The sequence below is a fragment of the Garra rufa genome, chromosome 21, assembly GCF_049309525.1.
Source record: "Garra rufa chromosome 21, GarRuf1.0, whole genome shotgun sequence".
Lineage (NCBI taxonomy): Eukaryota > Metazoa > Chordata > Actinopteri > Cypriniformes > Cyprinidae > Garra > Garra rufa.
Genome location: NC_133381.1, coordinates 16643921 through 16665244, shown reverse-complemented (window position 1 = coordinate 16665244; position 21324 = coordinate 16643921). Strand labels below are relative to the sequence as shown.

Sequence of the window (21324 nt, the reverse complement as noted above, 5' to 3'; positions counted from 1 at the left end):
CTGGAGAGCTTGGACTGATAAAGGCATCAGGAAGGAAAATACTGACACATTACGCACACACAAAATTTACTTAATTTTGTGGAAAATCGCACAAAATAATTATATGGTGGGCAAGTCTATCTGGAAATGTTCATTGTAAATACTGTGAAAAATATTAAAATATATTAAAAATTGTGGGTGTGCTTTATAAAAAAAACATTGTTTATTTAATTTTACTTTTAAATGTATAAACCATCTTTATGCACAAAAGCATGTCACACAGGAATATAGTGCACGTGATGAGTCAGTTTACATGTTTACAATCTTGCACTAAAATTATATTTTGATGTGAATTGTAATTAACAGGCATTTTGATGTCATGCAGTCAGTTCAGACAAACCCTACTGTGATAATGTCAGACAGACAGACAGACAGACAGGAGATGAAGTCACATCATGTAGAGACGGTCACGGAGTCACAGCCGCTTCCGGAGTTTCAGAAAGATCAGACAGAGGCTGTTTTTTTTCTCTAGCACCTGAAAGACACAAAGGTACCATACATTGTTTTCTGAATATAGATGCTACTAATAGCCATTATGCCACTTGCCATTATGTGAGTGTGAGAATGTATGAAAAGTAGTACCCAGGATCCCCTCCTGCTCCAGTTCCTCTTCTATCGCCATCAGACGATTGTATTTGTCCATTCGCTCTCCTCCTCTCAACCCGCCCAGTTTGAGAAAGGACACGCCTGACCCTACAGCCTTTAAACACACATACGGTGAGGTCCAAAGGAAAGAAACTACGACTCAAAATGTAATCAAACCTGAAGTTTTGGAATTTAAAAAAAATGTAAAACAAATCAAATGAAGAAATATTATTATTTAGTTTTTTTGTTGTGCTAATTATTCTATGATCCTATAGTTTGTAATGAACAAATTTCTACTAAATTAGAAAAAATATTGGTCTCAGTTCTTTGGACTCAAACATTTGGGTTGTGTTCAGCAACACATTTAATCTACAGTATGATAAAAATGTAATTTAATGAGCTGCGTCCATTGTTTGACTGGTATGTTCATTGGCACATATTCAGGAACTAAATGAATCTAATTTTTTGTATTTCTATTAAAAGACTTGATGAGAGACTGTATGCATGCATGCCACTGAAAAATGAATTCCCTAAAAAAATAAATCAAGAATTCAACCCACCAGGTCAACAATTGATGTATCACCACTGCCTGCATCCAGCATTGTCTCTGCATCTCAGTGTGCATAGGGAAGAGTTACATACTTATTACAGTCAATATATTTAGACTTGGATGTTATGTTTTTGCAAATTACTGTCAGCTGTATTCTTTTGTCCTGTTTGTTCATGTTTGGAGCCTACCTTTCTGCTCTGTTATGCTTTGTATAAGGTCAGAGATTGTCATATCACTGTGGTGCCTATTAATGACCCTTGAGACCCCAGGTGGGAGGGGTTTTGCTTCACTCCAGCGAGGATAGAGATTGGATGCAGCATCTGCAATCAGGCAGCATGACTGACCAATCACTGAAGAAAGCTTCTTCCACTGATCAACATCCTAAACTCAGAGACACATTGTCAGTTCAACCAGATGAGCTGTATGACATATGGTACACTTGCTTAATCCAGATAAAAAAATATGTTAAATACATGTTTTTGTAATCTCACCTCCTTCCTGAAAGGATCAATGAGGGATGTGATAGCAGGGTATTTATGAATCAGACCCTCGTACATGTCCACCAATTCATCTGGGGATTTGGGACAGCCGGACACCACCTCATATTTCCCACGTGACTAGAAGACAGCATGAGAAATTGGTTACTTGTACTTGTTTTGAATGAATGTGTGAATAATTTTTTCCGTTCTGTCTTCCCCTCACTCACGTAGTCCATCAGACCATGTGCTGCACAGTTTATAGCCAAGCGCAGGTCTGAACCCAGAGGCAATTCCAGGTTAGCACAGGAATCTGACACCAGATCAAGAGCCTGTTCGGGACGTTCAAACCCCACCTGTAATGCGCCCTCATCTGATACACCTACAGGCTGAGAAAGAGCAGGTTAGTTATAGTGGAATATCATATACACTACCAGTCAGATTTGTTTTTTAAAGAAGTCTCTGCTGCTCATCAAGCCTGCATTTATTCAATCCAAAGTACAGAAATATTTTTTACTATTTAAAATAACAGTTTTCTATTTGAATATATTTTAAAATGTAATTTATTCTTATGATCAAAGCTGAATAAATTAATAAATTACATTTTAAAATATATTAAAATAGAAAATAGTCATTTTAAATAGTAAAAATATTTCAAAATTGTACTGGTTTTGCTGTACTTTGGATCAAATAAATGCAGTCCTGGTAGCATTAAATACATTCAAAATCTTACTGTTCAAAAATTTGATTGATAGTTTATCATCATAAAGAAATATTGGCATCAACATACCATTTTCTTAATTGTTATTAGAGCTATCACAAAATTACTTCTTAACATACACTACTGTTCAAAATGTTGGGGTTAGTAAAATTATTTTACAAAAAAAAGCTGTATTTGTTTATTTTAAAAATACAGTTAAAACAATAATAATTGTTTAAGCTATTTAAATATGCCATTTATTCCTGTGATTAATTAGCCATCTAGCATTATTCCAGTCTTCAGTGTCACATGATCCTTCAGAAAGTCAAATATGCTGATTTGGTGCTCAAGATACTCAATTGTACATGGACTTTATTTCTTTATTTTCAGACATGTTAATCATTATTTAATAATGTTCTTTCTCAAAGACCATGTATAGGCACTAAAGCATATTCCACAGAATTGTGATAGATTAGTCAGAGTCAGTTTACATGTTTATAATTACTATTCATTTTAATGTTCTTTTCATTCAGAAGTAACTTCTTTCGGAAGAAAAAATCGTATTAAATAATTTTAATTAATATTATCAATGTTGAGAACAGTTGTGCTGCTTAATATTTTTGTGAAGACTGTGATACAATTTCTTAATAATTCTTTGATGAACAGCATTTATTTCGAATAGAAATGTTTTGTAAGATTCTTAATGTCTGTACTGTCACTTTTGATTCAATGCATCTGTATTGAATATAAACTTATATTTTAATATAACGTATTCAAATCTTACAGACACCAAACTTCTGAATGGAAATGCATTTTAGATTTATTTCACAGTTTGTGTAAATAAAGCCAAAAGGGATGTTGTTAAATTTACATATTAAAGTTTAATGATAACTGTAGAAATAATACATTTACTTTTCTTCTTTCCATAAAATTGACTTTTTGATGTCAGGTCAAGCTGTATCTACAGCATGTATGATTTTATAGACATTGACAAAAAGCAAATCACATAAATTGCTGGATCCCATGAAGTTATACCAGAAATTTGTATGTTTGTGTGTTAACTGGGAGATATGATATCCCATTGATAATCCATTATGCGTCCTTTACAGAGGCCTTCTGGCAGAATTCAGTTCCACCTGTGAATCAAACTCGCCTGGACCAGCTCAACTGAAAACCAAGGTATGTTAAAACTAAACCGAATCCAGCACCCCTACCCTATAATGTTATGAAGGTCTTTATAGAGGCTATAACAGTAGTGCTGCACAGTGCACCAGTAATAGCCTGCCATCTAAACATAAATATATATTTATTGTGTGACATGCTGTTAAGTGGTTCAATCGCAATTCATAAGCCCTGCACGTGATTGAGGCCTGTTTATTTCATTCAGATGGTGATGTGCAGATAATTACCCCATCAAAGCATCAAAAAAAATTCCACACGTAATGTGTGTGCTGCTTGATGCTTTTGTGTGAGCCGGAGCATAGAACATTATGTCCCTTTGTCAAAGAGTCAAACCCTGTGAGAGCATCCTTACCCCAGCTTTATATGCAGATCCATTCAAAACTCTCCTCATTTCACACTGCAGCTCAAGGCCCATGCCAATGACCTGCAAGACCAACACACACACACACACACACACACATACATTGAAGATAAGTGGTATAGACACTGGAGTAGGAGCAGTCAGCACAGCATTAACACTTCTGTGCTGAACACAGCCTACTTTACTTTGTTTGTGTTTAAGTGTGTTTATACTTCTCTGACTCCTTGTGATGAGCTGGGCATGAGGATGACCTCCTCCAGCAGGTTGAGTTTACCCACAGAGTTCTTTCCACAGCTCAGAATTGTAATCATGGGCACAGGCAGTGGCATCTCACTCTGACTCTAAAGCAGTTCACAGGAAATGAGGAAGAGGATAAAAACTGTACATGAAATTATACAAATTTTCAAGTACACTTTTCAAGCCAACTTGATGATTAACATGCATAACTTACATACATACACTTAAAAAGTTGTCTAACTAATGCAATATTTTTCGGATTTAATGTGCTTTGATTTAGTTTTGTAAAGAAATTTAAGAAATAGTTCACCCAAAAATGCAAATTTGCTGACAATTTACTCACCCTCAGGGTATCCAAGGAGTACATGAATTTGTTTCTTCATTGGAATAGATTTGGAGCAATTTAGCATTCCAACACTTGCTCACCAGTGGGTCCTCTGGAGTGAATGTGCCATCAGAATGAAATAAAAACACAGTAATCCAAAAGTAATCCACTACAATCTTAAAAATAAAGGTTCTTTATTGGCATTGATGGTTCCTTGAAAAACCTTGAACATCCATGACATCTTTTAAATGCATAAAAGTTTGTTTAGATTTTTTTAATGTTCCTCAAAATGGTTCTCTAAGAACTGTTCAACGAAAAGTTCTTTAGGGAACCAAAAATGGTTCTTCTACTTCTTTTGGAGCTTTTTTTAAGAGTGTAATGTGCAGTTAAAAGCTGCATGTTTGTAAGAACTTAAATATGTTCATCCAGCTTTTCACTTTACAAGACGTTAATAGATGGACTGTTGTCTTGTAGATGTTTTTATCAAATATTTGGACTCTTATTCTGACAGCACCCATTCACTGCAGAGGATCCACTGGTGAGCAAGTGGTGTATTGCTAAATTTCTCCAAATCTCTTCTTATGAGGAAACAAGCAAATCCACATCTTAGATGGTACATTTTCAGCACATTTGCATTTTTGGGTGAACTATTCCTTTAGTACTTTCATTTAACAAAGGCACATTAAATTCATCGAAAATTATAATGTTACAAAAAAATCTTTAAGTTTTTTTTTAAAGGGTATTGCAAATTTTTAACTCACAATTGCAAGATATAAAGTCAGAATTGTGTGATATAAACTCGCAAGTGCAAAGTAATACAATCAGAAATGCAATAAACATTTTCACATGCACAAATGCGAGTATGGATCTCGCAGTTCTTACCTTGTCAGAATTGTGTGAGATAAACTCCCAATTGTGAGTTATAAAATCAGAATTGTGAGATTAAAAACTTTTTCTCACAAATGCAAGTTTGGATGTTACAATTTTGACTTTTCTCGCAATTGTTTATATGTTGCAATTCTGGCTTTTTTTCTTGTAATTCTGACTTTTTTGTGAGAATTGTGAGATATAAACTAGCAATTGCAAAATATATAAATTCACAATTCTGGGTAATTAAGTCACAATTGTAAGATATAAACTCAATTCTGACTTTTTTCTCAAAATTGTGTGAGATAAACTCGCAATTGTGAGTTATAAAGTCAGAATTGCATGATAGAAACTTGCAATTGTAAGATATAAAGTCAGAATTGCACAATATAAATTTGCAATTCTGGGAAATTAAGTCACAATTGCGAAATATAAACTCAATTCTAACTTTTTTTTCTCAGAATTGCATGAGATAAACTCACAACTGTGAGATATAAAGTCAGAATTGTATGATATAAACTTGCAGTTGTCAGTTATATAAAGTTGTGAGTTAAAGTCAGAATTGCAAGATAATTCGCAATTCTGACTTTTTTTTGTGAGAATTGTGAGATATAATCTCACAATTGCGAATTATAAAGCCCAATTTTGAGGGAGAAAAAGACTGATATGTTCTCAGAATTGCATACACAAATGCATATTATGAAGTCAGAATTGCAATTGTGAGGAAGGAAAAAAAAATATTTCTCAGCATTGGGACTTCATATCTCACAATTCTGACTTTATTTCTCAGAATTGCAACTATTTCTCAGAATTGCGAGTTTATATCTCACAATTCTGACTTTATTACTCAGAATTGCAACTATTTTTTTTCATTTTGTAGACTGTATCATACAATTGCAAAAAAAAGGGCTGAATTGTGAGATAAAAAGTCGTAATTATCTTTTTTATTCAGTTGCATAAACAGGCTTCTATAGAATTTTCTATAAATCAAAAAATCCTGAAAAAATATGAATGTATGTTTCTTGAGCATTAAATAAGCATATTAGAATAAATCTACAGGATCAAGACTGGAATAATTTGGCTTTACCATCACATGAATAAATTAAATTTTAAAATATATTGAAATAAAAAAATAGCTATTTAAATTGCAATCATATTTCACAATATTACTGCTTTTACTACGTTTTTGATTAAATAAATGCATATCTTTTTTATTTTGATTGAATAAATGCATACCTGCGGGGCTCTGACTGATGTGATATATCGGTATAAGGGTTCTCTGCGAAGTTTGGCAGCAGTTTTTGCCACAGCTAAAGAAACCACACCCACCGCTGTAGCCCCTGGCAGCCTCGGCACTGGGGTCTCCGCAGGGGGGAGGGGCTTCTCTGTACTATTTCCTTTTTTACCTGAGTACAAAAACATGGCAAATGAAAGTACAAGGGATGGAGAGGTCATTGAAGGATGTGCACAATATTATCTTATATGACCTGAATCTTAAAGGAAAGCTGAAGCATCAAAGTTTTCAGTTCCTGATTTTTTCTCTAGCAAAAATGTCTAATATACTGGGGTTACCGAGATTAAGTGAGAAGCATTTCTTCAAGTGTGCGGCATCAGCATGGCGGCCACCACGAGAGAAGACCCACTCCATGCAGAATAAAACAGCTTTTTCTAGGCCACTGATATGACTGAAGGCCATCACCATTTAAAAAATGTTTTTCAAAAGTACTATTCATTTCTGTAGGGGTAAAAGGTTTTTTAAAGTAGAAAAGGTTACCCGGGGCACATTTAAATCCGTTTCCCTTTGATTTCTCTAAGATTTCAAGAAAGCTTGGATTCAATGAAAAGGTGAAAACAGAGTCAGCGTCACATAGAAACACATCGGTACAAGCTGCTAATGTATCTGAGAGCAGCTCCCAGTTGGGTTTTTCATGAAGTGTGGATTCTTTCAGACTGCTTTTACAACGGGTCTCAGATCAGTGAGATGACAGGAGATTGGCTGGAATCTTGCTTAACCTTCTGTCTTTGAATCTCACACGGGTTTTTTGACTTGGTACACTAAGATGGGTTGTTGTCCTCCTGTGGCACCCTCACTTAACCTGACTCTGATCCCTCTACTATTTTGATATATTTATTCTGACCTACAGCTACATACTCTTTAAAAATGGCAGAACATTAAGCTCCTTTACCTTTATCACCTCCTTTCTTGTCTTTGGCAGGGGCAGGTGTGAGAGTGGCTTGGGGTGGAGACTCAGACACTGATTCATTTCTCAGCTCGTCCTCCTCCTTTATGCTAAGACTGTCCTTGTGCTCCAGGTAACGTGCCATGAAGAAATCACTGCAGAACAGAGACACACAACCTCAGTCCTGCATGTGTTATCATAGCAACCTTCATGTCCTTTGAGTGATGCTTGTGTATTTTGTACTGTGTGTGTGAGATCACCTGAGTAGTTTGTCTACATTGGTTTGGTCAGTGGGGTTAAAGCCGTGCAGCATTGGACTGAGATGCTCTGTGATCCACTTCAGAGCTGTGGTGATGGATAGATGTTGCTGGCTGCTGGTAGAAAATGCCTCCCCTGGCTCTGCCACACCATCAGCCAGAACATCACTAGGGCTGCTCATCACTGCACTGCACACCATCTGAGATTGATACAAGATGTCACTGAAAATGAGCCCCCATAATGAATTTGAAAAATTTTATATATTTATTCAATTCTATACTAGGCTTCTTAAATTATTGTTCAGATTCAATTAATTTTAATTAGGTTACTAAATACTAAATATTTGACATAAAATATTCAGTGCTATTTTGGTAATATTTAAATTATTTATTAATATTTTTAATATGTTCAGTTTGTATTCATATTTAAAGTTTTTGTTCAGTTTTACTCAGACTTTTTAATATTTGTGTGTAACTCTAATTTTAATTCAGTTTTAGATTTGGTAATTGTAGTACATTAACTTAAACCAATTTAACCAGTCAAAAGTTTTTGAACAGTCTCTTCTTCTCATCAAGCCTGCTTTTATTTGATACAAAGTACAGCAAAAACAGTAAAATTTGGAAATATTTTTATTATTTAAAATAACTGTATTCTATATGAGTATATTTTAAAATGTAATTTATGTGATTTCAAAGCTGAATTTTTAGCATCATTACTCCAGTCGCATGATCCTTAGGAAACCATTCTAATATTCTGATTTGCTGCTCAAAAAACTTTTATTATTATTATGTTAAAAACAGCAGAGTAGAATTCAGAATAACAGTATTTATCGGAAATAAAAATCTTTTGTAACATTATAAATGTCTTTATCATCACTTTTGATCAATTTAACTACCCTTGCTCAATACTTTAATTTATTTTTCCCCTCAAAAAAGTAGTCCAAGCTTTTGAATGGTATAGTGTACAAGCTTTTTATTTCAGATAAATGCTCTTATCTAGATTAAATGATCTTTGCATATTTCTATTCATTAAAGAACTGTGAAAAAAATACTCAACTGTTTTAAGTATTAATAATAATAATAATAAAACATGTTTCTTGAACAGCAAATCAGCATATTAGAATGTTTTCTGAAGGACCATGTTACACTGAAGACTGGAGAGATGATGTTGAAAATTCAGCTTTGATCACAGGAATAAATTACATTTTTAAAATATATTCAAATAGAAAGCAGTTATTTTAAATAGTTAAAATATTTCAAATTTTTACTGTTTTTGCTGTACCTTGGATCAAATAAATGCAGACTTGGTAAGCAGAAATTTAAAAACATTAAAAACTTTTGACTGGTAGTGTATTTTAGTTAGTTACCAAGACAACATGTATAATTTTTATTATATTTTTTAGTTTTTTCTAATATTTAATATTTATTTTATTTATTATTATTATTATTATTAGATTTGCTTTATCTTAATTGCCAAAAACATATTTAATAGTTTTAGATTTTTTTATGGTTAGAAAATGAAAAGTATTTTCCAATATTGCAATGGAATATAATAATAATAATAAATATAGCTGCAAGTAGCAATTACGGGGCCAAGCATTCAAAGGGGAAAATGAGGAGCTAAGGATGGCAGGAACAGCAGACCAACTGCAACAATAAGTAATAAGAAGCCATTTTAGGATGATTTTAGTCAAAACGACAGAAAAATGATATAGAATTGATACGATTTAATGGCTTATTAGGTTTGACCAACAGGTGGCGCTGTTATCAAATCGATGTGGTGTGTTTAGTGTGAGGTGACAGAGGCACACTCAAAGTTTGGCGTCTTTATGTCAAAGCTTTGCAGAGATAAAGCCTCAGAATCATTTTGGCATCAAGCCTAAAATTTGTTGAGGCGCTGTACGAAAACGGTTTCATCTATCAACATGAAATCCATAACTTTTTGTCAGCACAGTCTGAAGATGATCTGACTCGATTTTGGTGAAAATCGGACTAACAGTCTAGGACTAGTTTTGAAAAAGTAGGTTTTCAACATAAATCAAAATGGCGGACAGGAAGTTTGACCAACTGTGGCATATTTGGTATCTATGTTGTCGGCATGACCCAAGGAATATTTTGAGACTAATTTCATTACACTAGGCTAATGCTGTCTACAGTTATTAGCATTTTTGGACAATTTATAATTGATAGTTAATGAATGGTTTATTACTCTTGACCAATAGGTGGCGCTGTTAATTGATGTGGAGTAATCAGTGTGAGGTGATAATGCCACATACAAAATTTGGTGCAAATATCTCAAAGCTTTGCAGAGATACAGCTTCAGATGAGCTTTGGCATCTTTTCAGCAAATTCGTTGATGCGTTAAATAAAAACGGTTTTGAATATCGACACAAAATCCATAACTTTTTGTCAGCATGGTCTGAAGATGATCCGAGTTTTTGAAAAAGTAGGTTTTCTACATTCATCAAAATGGTGGACAGGAAGTTCGGCCAAAATTGGCAAAATTGGTATCAATGTTCTCGGCCTGACCCAAGGAATATTTTGAGATCAATTTCATTACAGTAAGCCATTTTTCACATAAGTTATTAGCATTTTTCGAAATTTCGTTATAACTTTTGACCACAAGGTGGCGCTGGCCCCAAAATTTTTATGTACATTCAGGGCCGAACATTTTTGTAATTAATGTCGAAACGATACGCTAATCCGTTCTCAAGATACAGCATTTTAAAGCTAAATTCAAAATGGCCGACACCCAAAATGGCTGACATGGAAAAATTGGATATGGTTCGACTCGGCATGCTCCTCCGAATTTAACGGGATGAGCTTTGAGATTTTTTGGCAAAGCACTGAGAAGTTATAAGCAAAAATAGCCATTTTTCATATCTCCTGACCACTAGGTGGCACTGTGACGAAACACTGCAGGTAGCCTCAGGCCATGATTTTTATAACACACACCAAGTTTGGTCTCAATACTCCAGAGCGTTGCAGAGATATGGCCTCACATCCATTTTTGCATGCTTTTCGTAGAATTAATTAGCGCGTTATTCGAGAACGGTTTGTCCAATCAACTTGAATTCCATAACTTTTTGCCAGCATGGTCTGAAGATGATCTGAGCCAATTTTGGTGAAAATCAGACAAACATCTAGGACGAGTTTGAAAAAGTAGGTTTTACAAACAATAAATTATAGAAAGAAAAAAAAACTAAACCTTACGATTTTTGAATTTTGGTGTTCAATCGACTCGGCATGACCCACGGATTCAGAGAAAAAAAAGAATTTTGATTTTATGGCTTACAGTTCAAAAGTTATTAGCAAAAAGAAAGTGAAAATTTGGACAAGTGGTGGCGCTAGAGAGTTTGAGTTAGAGACTCCAAACTTGCTATGGTTAATGTTGGGACTATCCAATGCAAAATTATACAACTTTCCCGCAAGCGGTTCTATGGGCTGCCATAGACTTGCGGCAGAAGAAACGGAAGAAGAATAAGAATAAGAACGGCAACGGATACACCTTCACCCCTAATAATAGAAACATATAATAGTTAATTTCCACATTTTTTTGCACACACACACACACACACACACACACACACACACGCACACACACACACACACACGACATTTGAGCTTATACTGCTATTTCTTCTAAAATTACCGAATCAAGACATTCATGGTCAGGACAAAATTCTAAATTTAAGACTCAAAAGACCAAGGTCTGAATATAACAATCTGTGCATGAACTGTTGCTCATGTGTCCTGGTGTTCACCGCTTGATCTTTGTATTTCAATGTCAAAATGTGTGGATTTCACATTAAACACAATGCATTTCTTTCACCATAAGGGGAACGGCAAATGTTCACAGCAGTCAGGCTAATGCTAAAACAATTATCAGAAGTCAGAAATTTCTGTTGACAAGTGTGACATTACGTTCTAGCACTGTCCAAACACTGATCTGAATCTGAGCATTGCCAATTCTCCCTACTTTGCTTTCCCCTTTCTATGTGCTTTTCTGCTCCCCTCCTCCTTTCACCTCTCTTCTCCTCCCCCAGCTCATGCCTACAGTCACCCTGTTCCCTGTCCCAATGTATTACTGTCATAATCTCTAAATGTGCCAAACTAAAACAGCAGCACTCACAACTGCAATATGGCCACTAAGCCAGAAGGCATAATGCTTACAGCAAACATAAACAGTGATAGAGAGAAGGCAAAACAGATGGAGAATAAAAGACAGAGAGTGATCTGATGCTAATAGTGCTTGATTGTGAGGCACGTGCGTCACACTATAAACACACACGCTTTCCAACTCTAATTGTTCTGTGTTTGTCTGTGTGCATGAGTATGTGACCTAAATTCATTGTGTCACTACAAATTTCTTGTGCGAACTGTCCAGCATGGTGCAAATGGCAAAAGGTGAAAGGTTACAGGGCGACCAGCTTACAGTTCCTCATAAGCATTAAAACAGAGACACTTAGATCTGATATCCACCTTGTTGTCTTTCATTATTTGTAACCCTGGACCGTCTTACAGTCTTAAGTAGCACAGGTATATTTCTAGCAATAGCCAAAAATACATTGTATGGGTCAAAATTACAGATTTTTCTTTTATGCCAAAAATCATTAGGATATCAAGTAAAGATCATGTTCCATGAAGATATTTTGTAAATTTTCTACCGTAAATATATCAAAACTTAATTTTAAATAGTAGTATGCATTAATTACTTCATTTGGATTTTTTGCACCCTCACATTTCAGATTTTCAAACAGTACGTTGGTCAAATATTGTATTTATTCAGCTTTCAGATGATTTCAAAAAATTGACCCGACTGGTTTTGTGGTCCAGGGTCACATTTCAGAATATACCTTTTCCTCATTTTTTATGATGCAGTACACTTCAGTCTGAACTGCTGTCAATCCTCTTGCATCAAACACCTCTCTTCCGGTGATTTTACTAATCACTGGAGTATAGGAGAGCCTGGAAAAATAGCTCGCCTGAAAAAGAGCAGCAGGCAGTTAACGTTATTGATTTCAGTTCATTATGTTGGTGTGTAATTATGGGGATCTGACCTACATCAATACTGACTTCATTCTGGTAGAAACTGGACACGCAATGACAAAATTGTCATTTATAATTCTACAGCATAATTCTAAGATCAAATGTTTATAAAGCTTAGGTATGTTGATTTGTCCCACCAGATAACCGTAGATATCATCCGGCTTCTGCCAAAACATCTCGTTCAGGACGTTTTCTATCTTCTGCGGCACGCCGTTGGACCTGTAATACTCTGCGGCTTTGTTCTTCAAGTCGTAAAACTCCTGGTCCTCTTTTGATACCTTGCTATGGCTCAAGAATGCTTTATATGACATGTTTGTTTGGTTTACGGCAGAATTTCTACATTTGTTTACAGTCCTTCGCTGTCATGTGCGCGTCCTCGCTCGCAGGCTTTGTTGATGATCTACGGTTGCTCGGCAACCTCAGATGTAACACCGCGAGAATTGGGTCTGCGTTTCTCTTTCATAACGCATTTAATCGGAACAAGTTCAATATCCATTTTGACGCTGTTGTGGCCTCCATAAATCTAACAGGACCCTCCATTCCTCTTGACGTAAAAACGCTGAATATTTCTGGCCTCAAATTAATTTAATAATAGGCTAAATCTGATATAGCAAGCATCATACAAAACTACACGCACTCGTATATGTTCAGAAAAATAAGTGAAGAATTAGCACGTCGCATTTACAATTGATATAGGCTAAAATACTTTTACATATGTAATGTATAGTTGTAACATTTTTATTTTGTTTCTGAAAAACATTATCCAAAATACTTATTACAAGATATTAATAAAAATATTTGGCCGCATTATGAGTTGGTTCCCAGTGTCAGGTTGTTGGTTAAGAGCTTTACGGAACTAATGGATTTAACACTTACTGACGTTACACTCGCGGCCCATGTGATATCTGAAAATGGCAATGCAAAGATTTTTCTGTGTTTAAGAGACCCGTCTGTTAAAGTGAAAATGTTGTCAGAAGTACATATAGCTATATAGATGTTTTAGCAAACAGCTACGTCGTTTCTATGAAGTAGACACTAATATATCTCGAAATATTATTGTGTAATGGAAACCCATGAATGGTTGTACTAGAATACATAATAACAAATAAAACAAAAATTAAACGAAGAATGCGGTAATGTAGGCTAGGTTAAATGATCCAAATAAAAACACCACCGCGGTCATAGGCTAATAGACATTTTCGTTCTGAATAAACAAAGTTATAATCATCCATTAATAAAGAAAAAAATTGGGCAACTATTTAAAAAAATTTTTAAAAACCTATTACTACTACTACTATTACTATTAATATGAACATTATTTGTCGAAAATAAAACGATAATAATAATAACAATAAAGTATTATTATTATTTATCATTATTATTTGTAGAAATGCTATAAGGTGTTAAGATCTGCGGTGCTACTGCCATAATAATGTAGCCTATATAATTTTTTTAAAGTATCTAATCTATTCCATGTGTCCATATTAATTATTTTGCTAAGAGCTCAAGCTCAAGGTATTTGTTTATCTGTTTGCATGGAAAGAATATAGGCCTATACGGCAGGGCGCCAGTTACCAAAGCAATACTAACCGTGGCTTTAATTTTATATAAAAGACAATTTTTTAACAGCAATTTGCCTTAGAGTCTGCCAAAGCTAGCATTAATGGTAAGTTATTGTTTATTTATTAAAAAATCTTTAAAAACAAAACGCATGAAAAGTCCTGAAACTGAAGTTAAGGTATTTTCAGATAATTCAGATCATTTAAATGTTTTGGAACATTTTTGTTGACATTACATAATATTTTCAACACTATAAGAAAAAGCTGAAATGAAAATAAACATGTTTTGCTCATTTTAAAAATTCACTCTGTGATGTTCATAGAACTAAAGCGCGTAATTCTACTCTTTATAGTTACGCAATTGTGCAAAGTCCAATACAAAGTTAAAATTAATTAAAAAAAATAGGCTTACTATTTTATTGTTTAATGTATAATTGAATTAAATTATCATAGTTTTTTTTTTCGAAATTTACATTTACAAATCTTGCTTTTGTTTGGTTGTCTAACATGACATTTTTTGCTGTGGGTGCGTGAGCTCTTTAAAATGATTTTACACTTTTTCGTGCAGTTTAAATTATTAATTAGGCACATGAGGATATTATTTGAAATGTTTTGATGGGAGTAAAAAAATTAAGAGTAAAAAAAGTGTTTTATTTAATATCAATTTAGCCAGCACTCACATCAGATTATTTTCCGCTGTTGGCCGTTTTACCGAGCAGGTCATTTTTTCTGTGCTCATTATGCCGTATTAATAAACCATGTTCTGCACTGAGTTTTTACTTTCTATATGCATTTTAAAAATAATTTAATCCAGGGTGAGTCTAATAACTGATGAAAGACGAACGCGACATTGCCTCTATCCTTTTTGTAGCCATTTAACATATAGGCCTATATGTTGCGAGAAATGTGACAATTAATTTACATCATTTTAATGTGTTTATTTATTTTACGTTAGGTCATTTTCCTTCAAGTTTATTGTAATATTCGTTTGCGAAAATATTATTTGCTGTGCTACAAATTAACACGCGTTGCTGTTAGTTCAGTACCAAAGGTCGGTTGACCTTGTCCAGATTAATGATAAAAAAAACAACTGTGGTTTTCATTTTTTTTTCCCAGCACATGCATTAGGCTCTAGTATTCTTATTAAAAGAGATTGTAGGAGGAAATTAACGACATTTTAACATAATCTATACTGTTAATCAGAGAACATTATTCACATGGAACAATCTGGAGAAGGTATAAACAATCTGTTTCTCCCCTTTTCCAAATTAAACGCCTGTGTGACTATGTGGCACGCGCTTCTGCTCACGATTAAACTTAGGTTCAGGCGGAGGTCAGTCGCTCCAGGACAGGAAGTCATCAAGAGGGCACCCGCGTGACTGACGTCACGGACTAGAGCGCGTTTCATTGGCGTTTTGCTGCGCTTGGCTGGGTCGTGCAGATGGGGCAGACACAAGCAAAATCTGACACAACAAAATATGCTTGCTTAAACATGAACCGAGCCTCATTTCCGCATGGCGCAAAAGCAGTATGAGGTATCAGGAGGAAAACACAGTAAACATCCACACAGAAATCAATTAGGATGCAGTCCAGTAGCTTTGCTAGTCTCTAATGCAATGCGCACGGGAATGCGTAACATCTGATGATGAACAAGTGGGAAAACACCTGCTATGTATTTCATGAAGCAGGTAAACTTTACTCAGAGCATTGAGATTCACACAAACCATGTGGTCCTTGCACACAAATGTTTTCAAATATCTTGATCTAAAATCACTCAAAGCAGATATCTGAGCATATATGCCATTAGACTGTGCGGTCACCTCCGAGTTCAAGTTACTGTCGCCACCAGCCGGCCGCGTCTGCGCAGTCCCAGGCTCAATCTACACATGCATTCAGTTCCCAAACGCATATTTTCTTTTTATATATTACCCCGCTTACGCGAATATAAATATTTTGAATTTAATTCGAGTCAGAAAATTCAGGTTAACTGCCTGAAAACTATAGACAAATATAACATTTGTTTAATAAATTACGTTGCAGTGATTTATTAGCTACATTTGTAGCATTGACCTATATAACATGTCTAATTATGAGACTACAATGCAAAACATAAAGTAGCCTATAAATATGAAAATTAACATTCACTGCCTGTGATTAAGAATTTTTATTGACTTACATTTCGGAGAAGATACTTCCATAGACACTTCCTTTAAGTGATAGAGACAAACCAAGCCCATATGTCCAGCTCTGTACTGCATAAGAGAATCATTTAATAAGCACAAGACGACGTTAGAGTTACCAAACAAACACAGTCGTAATACCCTGCTAAGCTGTGCCTAAAACACCTTGTGCCCGCTTTGGGGCGACCGCTGGGCCTTGTGAAGGACTCCAGGCTTTTCAAGAGTGTTAAAGCTGGAAACATCCACATTGTCAAGACATGTGACTGCCGGTGGGTCAGACACTCCCAGATAGATTTGTTGTCTGTTTTGTTCCTCCTTGCAGAACTTCTTGGAGCCTCAAGCAACGTTGCAACATTTAGTTTTCATAAAATTCTACCACGTAAACCGAATGTTTTATCGATATTTATTCTTGTCAAGCACAGACCAGCCATCTCACGCTTAGCCACTTGTTGCTTTGTTATCCAGTAACGCCAATAATTGCGTTTTTGTCGTGCCATCATAATACATTGTGACCTCATATATGGCATGCATCATGTGGATCATAACAAACACCGAAAATAATACACTTGAAGCCACGGCCACAGCTTTCACCAAAAGCTACATTTGCATTCAAACGTTTTAATTGCTTAACTAATGTTAAACAGCTTGCCAAGGGTCCCGCAGGGTCACGGGGAAAAAGGGCCATTTCTACCTAATTAGCGCGTCTTGTCCCATCCTTAAGCCGCCAGATGCATCGCCTGATGCTCTTATTAATGTTTTCAGAGCCGCGCACTTGCCCAGTCATGTTTTCAAACTTTGCCAGGTGTCATCTGAATAGTTTTTTTCCCCCCAGTTTGTGCGACCACGAGGACTCAAATTGTTTTAGAACTTAAGAATTGGGCTTGTTTGATTTGGTAATGCAGGCCTAATGCACACATGTTTTGCTGATAACTTCTTTTTATGATTTTACGTCCTTTGCGCGCAACTACATGACTGTTCTAAACGTCGAAAAACGTATTCGTCTGTAATAAAAATTAAAGCGTAAAAAGGTTCATGACAAGAAAGATCTGACTTTTTATTACAGCTCAAACTAAAATACTATTTAGCTTTACATTTGCTTCTAACCATTATCATACTGACAATAGTCGGGGGGAATTATTTTTATTTTAATAATCTTTTGTAGGGTATTAATTGGAATGAATTAATATATAAAATACAAATAAATAATTAACACATAATCTGTTCAGAAACACATCAGAATTATTTAAAACTCTGATATTTGCCATAAACGTTTGCATTTTATATTTCAGTTAAATATTGTGTATTAGAAGGCAATTAATGTGCAGTGCCCAATATAGTATATTCGGCAATAAATGAATACGGCTGAAGAAAACGGAAAATAAGTCATTTTGTTGGTATGTATAAAACGGATTACAGATTTTATTTTGAATATCTTACGCTTTAGATTAATAATGAGTTCTTGCCTTAATGAAACGATCTCGTTTAAGTCACTCTCCTAAGCCCACTAAAAAGGGTTCACGGACAGGTCGAGCGCATTGCTCTGATACCTTGCCCAAGATAAAGAGAAAGACAGATTTGTTGAATTATTCGATTCTTTCTTTCCCTGCTACCATCTGGCAAATACATAAGCAAGATCAAACCCTTGACCTGCGCATGACCTTGCATCTTCCTGGGAAAATAAGAGACAAGTATGATTTAACCCAAATAAATGGGGACAAATAAGCGTAAAGTGCTGAAAGATGTACACACAGGAAATCATGTAAAGCATCTCTATAGCCTAGCCTTGTTGCGTTGTGTGCTTTTTTAAATTAGCTTAAGTAGAGTTAATTTCGAAGTGTAACCCTTAACGTAGCCTAGAGTTTTCTCAGAAAAAAAAGCAACCACCAGATATTTTTGTATCATAAATATAAAAACATTTAATAATTTATGTATTCGTAACAGTTTATTTTTATATATGCTATATAAACCTTCTTCGCAATAACAACAACAAAAAAGCATGCCCTATAACTTGTCTTAAAATCAATGTAGATATGAAATCAATAGTCTGTAAAGTATAGGGTCTCCCACATCAAGCAGGTGTCACGCAAATTACATTAAACTGTTAATGGTTGATTATTAAATCTTTGGCACAATAGTGAAACATTTATGAAATTAATACGCGAAATGGTGGCTCAATTATATAATAGCACTTAAACTTATGTCTCAGTCTATTACCTACTGTAGCCATCCGCGTTGTAGCTATTTTAACACTAATGCACAGTCTAATCCACAGAGCCCAAATTTCCTATTGTTTTCAGTAACGCAAAGTAGAAATGTCTCTTTCAGACCGTCCGCAAGTAAATATAAACAACCGGAGTTCTCTAACGTAAATGAATCTGCAAATGAGCGTGGCTCTAGTCAGTTGCGTAGCCACGCATTTTGCGTAACGCTGCGCAAGTATTTGTGTTGTTATGTGTGTTCAAGGGTTTATGCGGTATGTTCGTTGCAGCTTCAGTAAATCGCTTCAGCATTGCTAGTGAAATAATAGTGAAAAAATAGTGTTTGCAATAGCTGTATTGTTTAAATATTACTTTGCGCACGACATAGACGCAACAAGGGATAGCCTACTATCAGCCAATCGATTGAGAGAACTCTCTTGATAGAGCGGTGATGTTCAGCCAGTCCTTAAAGATTACAACTCATTCTAAAGCGCAATAATTCAATTGTAGTTCATCACCTTACAATATTACTTGGACAGATTAAACAGTAATAGTTAGCCTAATGTAACATTGCTGTTCATCAGTGGGCTTAAATATCCTTAATTTTCACACTCTCAACGCTTCCGTAATTTTAGCTTAATTTTAGATATTGTGCGTTTGTAATTGTGAAAAGTGTAAATCAGAGTGAAAGTGGAAAACCTAAAATGTCCAAAGTGCTGTATACAGGTTTTGACATTCTGTATGAACACTTCCCCCTTGTGGACTTAAGGGCATGTTGTTACAACATCAAGGCTTTGGAGATTTTTCTTCCTCACAGGTTACCTATTTTCACAGGCTTATAGCCTATTCTGAATTATTTTAAATGTATTTAACAATAGCATTTTCAATACATTTAGTAAAGAATGGTTTCAAGTCAGGGAACATTCTTTGCACATGTGTTATAACTTTGATCTTTTTTTCTTATGAAGACAGTTATTGTTTTATAGTTTAGTCATCACGTTTGCAGTATGTCAAGAGTGATGTCTTGCATTAGTTTTTTGTTTTGTTTTACATTACGTACAAAACTAATACCAGCCAAATAAACTATTAAGTTGAGTCATTTAACAATTTTTCCTCACTGTGTGATTTTGAATAGATTATCTGGATAAGAGATGTCACCCAGAATCGTAATTATGCTGAATCCATATAACTTGATGATAGCTTGTCATAAGTGGGTTCTGATTAGTCCACAATAATGTGCTGCATGTCCCTCCCTGTGTGCCATTCTAATGATGTACTTTGTTTGTATTTTGGTTATATATGAAAGGAGGTCATTAACAAGAGTGAATAACCTCCTTTCATATATGTAACCCTGGACCTTAAAACCAGTCTTAAGTAGTATGGGTATATTTGTAGCAATAGGCAAAAATACATTGTATGGGTCAAAATTATAGATTTTTCTTTTATGCCAAAAATCATTAGGATATTACGTAAAAATCATGTTCCAGGAAGATATTTATTAAACTTCTTACCATAAATATATCAAAACTGAATTTTTAATTAGTAATGTGCATTGCTAAAAACTTAATTTGGACAACTTAAAAGATGATTTTCTCAGTATTTTTTGCACCCTCTGATTCCAGATATTCAAATAGTTGTATCTTGACCAAATATTGTCCTATCCTTACATCAATAGAAAGCTTATTTATTCAGCTTTCAGATGATGCATACATCTCAATTTCAAAAAAATCAACCCTTGTGACTGGTTTTGTGGTCCAGGGTCACATATGTCCTCAAAATGCAGAATTTACCCAACCAGTGCCTTGATATATCCACACCCTGGACAAAGGCCTGACCATAAGTAAACTTCTTCAAAATGATCACATGGTTAATAACAAACAAGAACCAGACTATTTTGAAGCATATTAGTATATATTATTATATGTTTGGAAACTTTAAAAACTATTTCCAAAATGTTTTTATGAAGAATGCATTGAACTGGCTAACATGGTTTGTTATCATCAAAGACCATCAAAGGGCTAATTTAAAAGGAACATACAGTACTCTCATAAATCAATGTTCCTACAAAAGTGAAAACACACTGTTGTGTTTTTGCAGCTGATATTTGTTAAAAAATAAAGACTTGCAATCCAGTTTGACATGACTCATTCAGTTGCTTTTTGAACTCCAGCTTATATTTGGCAGAAATGGGGCAGCAATTTGATTTTAGATTTTGTAATCTAGTATTGATGCAACAACACTGCAATTTTTGTGATGTGAAAGCAGCAAATAAAAAGCTTAGTAAAGTGTTAAAACAAGCTCACTGGGTTCTAACAGCAAGAAATCTGTTACTCTAATAAAAATATGATTCTTTTTTTCATATAGCCATAACAAAACATTTTGTTTTTTAGTTTTTTTTCCTTTTTTCCTTCTACATTTTTTCACACAAGTTTTGATGCACATAGGAATATGAACTATATATATATATATATATATATATATATATATATATATATATATATATATATATATATATATATGTATGTATATATATATATATATATATATATATACATACATATATATATATATATATATAT

The 21324-nt window shown here is 34.6% G+C and overlaps 2 protein-coding genes across 2 annotated transcripts in view; one reads left to right on the top strand and one right to left on the bottom strand.

Annotated features, from left to right (window-relative positions):
- Positions 1 to 403: 403 nt before the first annotated feature.
- Positions 404 to 16682, bottom strand: eno4 (enolase 4). Its single transcript, XM_073827583.1, has 12 exons — positions 16544 to 16682; positions 7763 to 7959; positions 7509 to 7657; positions 6559 to 6728; positions 4106 to 4234; positions 3885 to 3956; positions 1881 to 2039; positions 1666 to 1791; positions 1363 to 1555; positions 1185 to 1237; positions 622 to 739; positions 404 to 514 (listed from the first exon to the last, which is right to left on the bottom strand). The coding sequence occupies exons 2-12, from the start codon at positions 7957 to 7959 to the stop codon at positions 447 to 449; spliced, it is 1434 nt and encodes a 477-aa protein (XP_073683684.1). The 5' UTR covers positions 16544 to 16682; the 3' UTR covers positions 404 to 446.
- hspa12a (heat shock protein 12A) overlaps positions 15882 to 21324 on the top strand; it is a 25669-nt gene continuing 20226 nt past the window's right edge. The window contains exon 1 of the mRNA XM_073826555.1: positions 15882 to 15902. Within this exon, the coding sequence (XP_073682656.1) occupies positions 15882 to 15902 (21 nt within the window). The remainder of the gene's footprint in view (positions 15903 to 21324) is intronic.

Coding starts and splice junctions, on each gene's coding strand:
- eno4 (XM_073827583.1), bottom strand. CDS start 7,959: ATGGTGTGCAGTGCAGTGATGAGCAGCCCTAGTGATGTTCTGGCTGAT. Junction 4,235..6,558: donor CATCAGTCAGAGCCCCGCAG/GTATGCATTTAT, acceptor GAACTGCTTTAG/AGTCAGAGTGAGATGCCACT. Junction 1,238..1,362: donor AAGCATAACAGAGCAGAAAG/GTAGGCTCCAAA, acceptor ATGCACACTGAG/ATGCAGAGACAATGCTGGAT.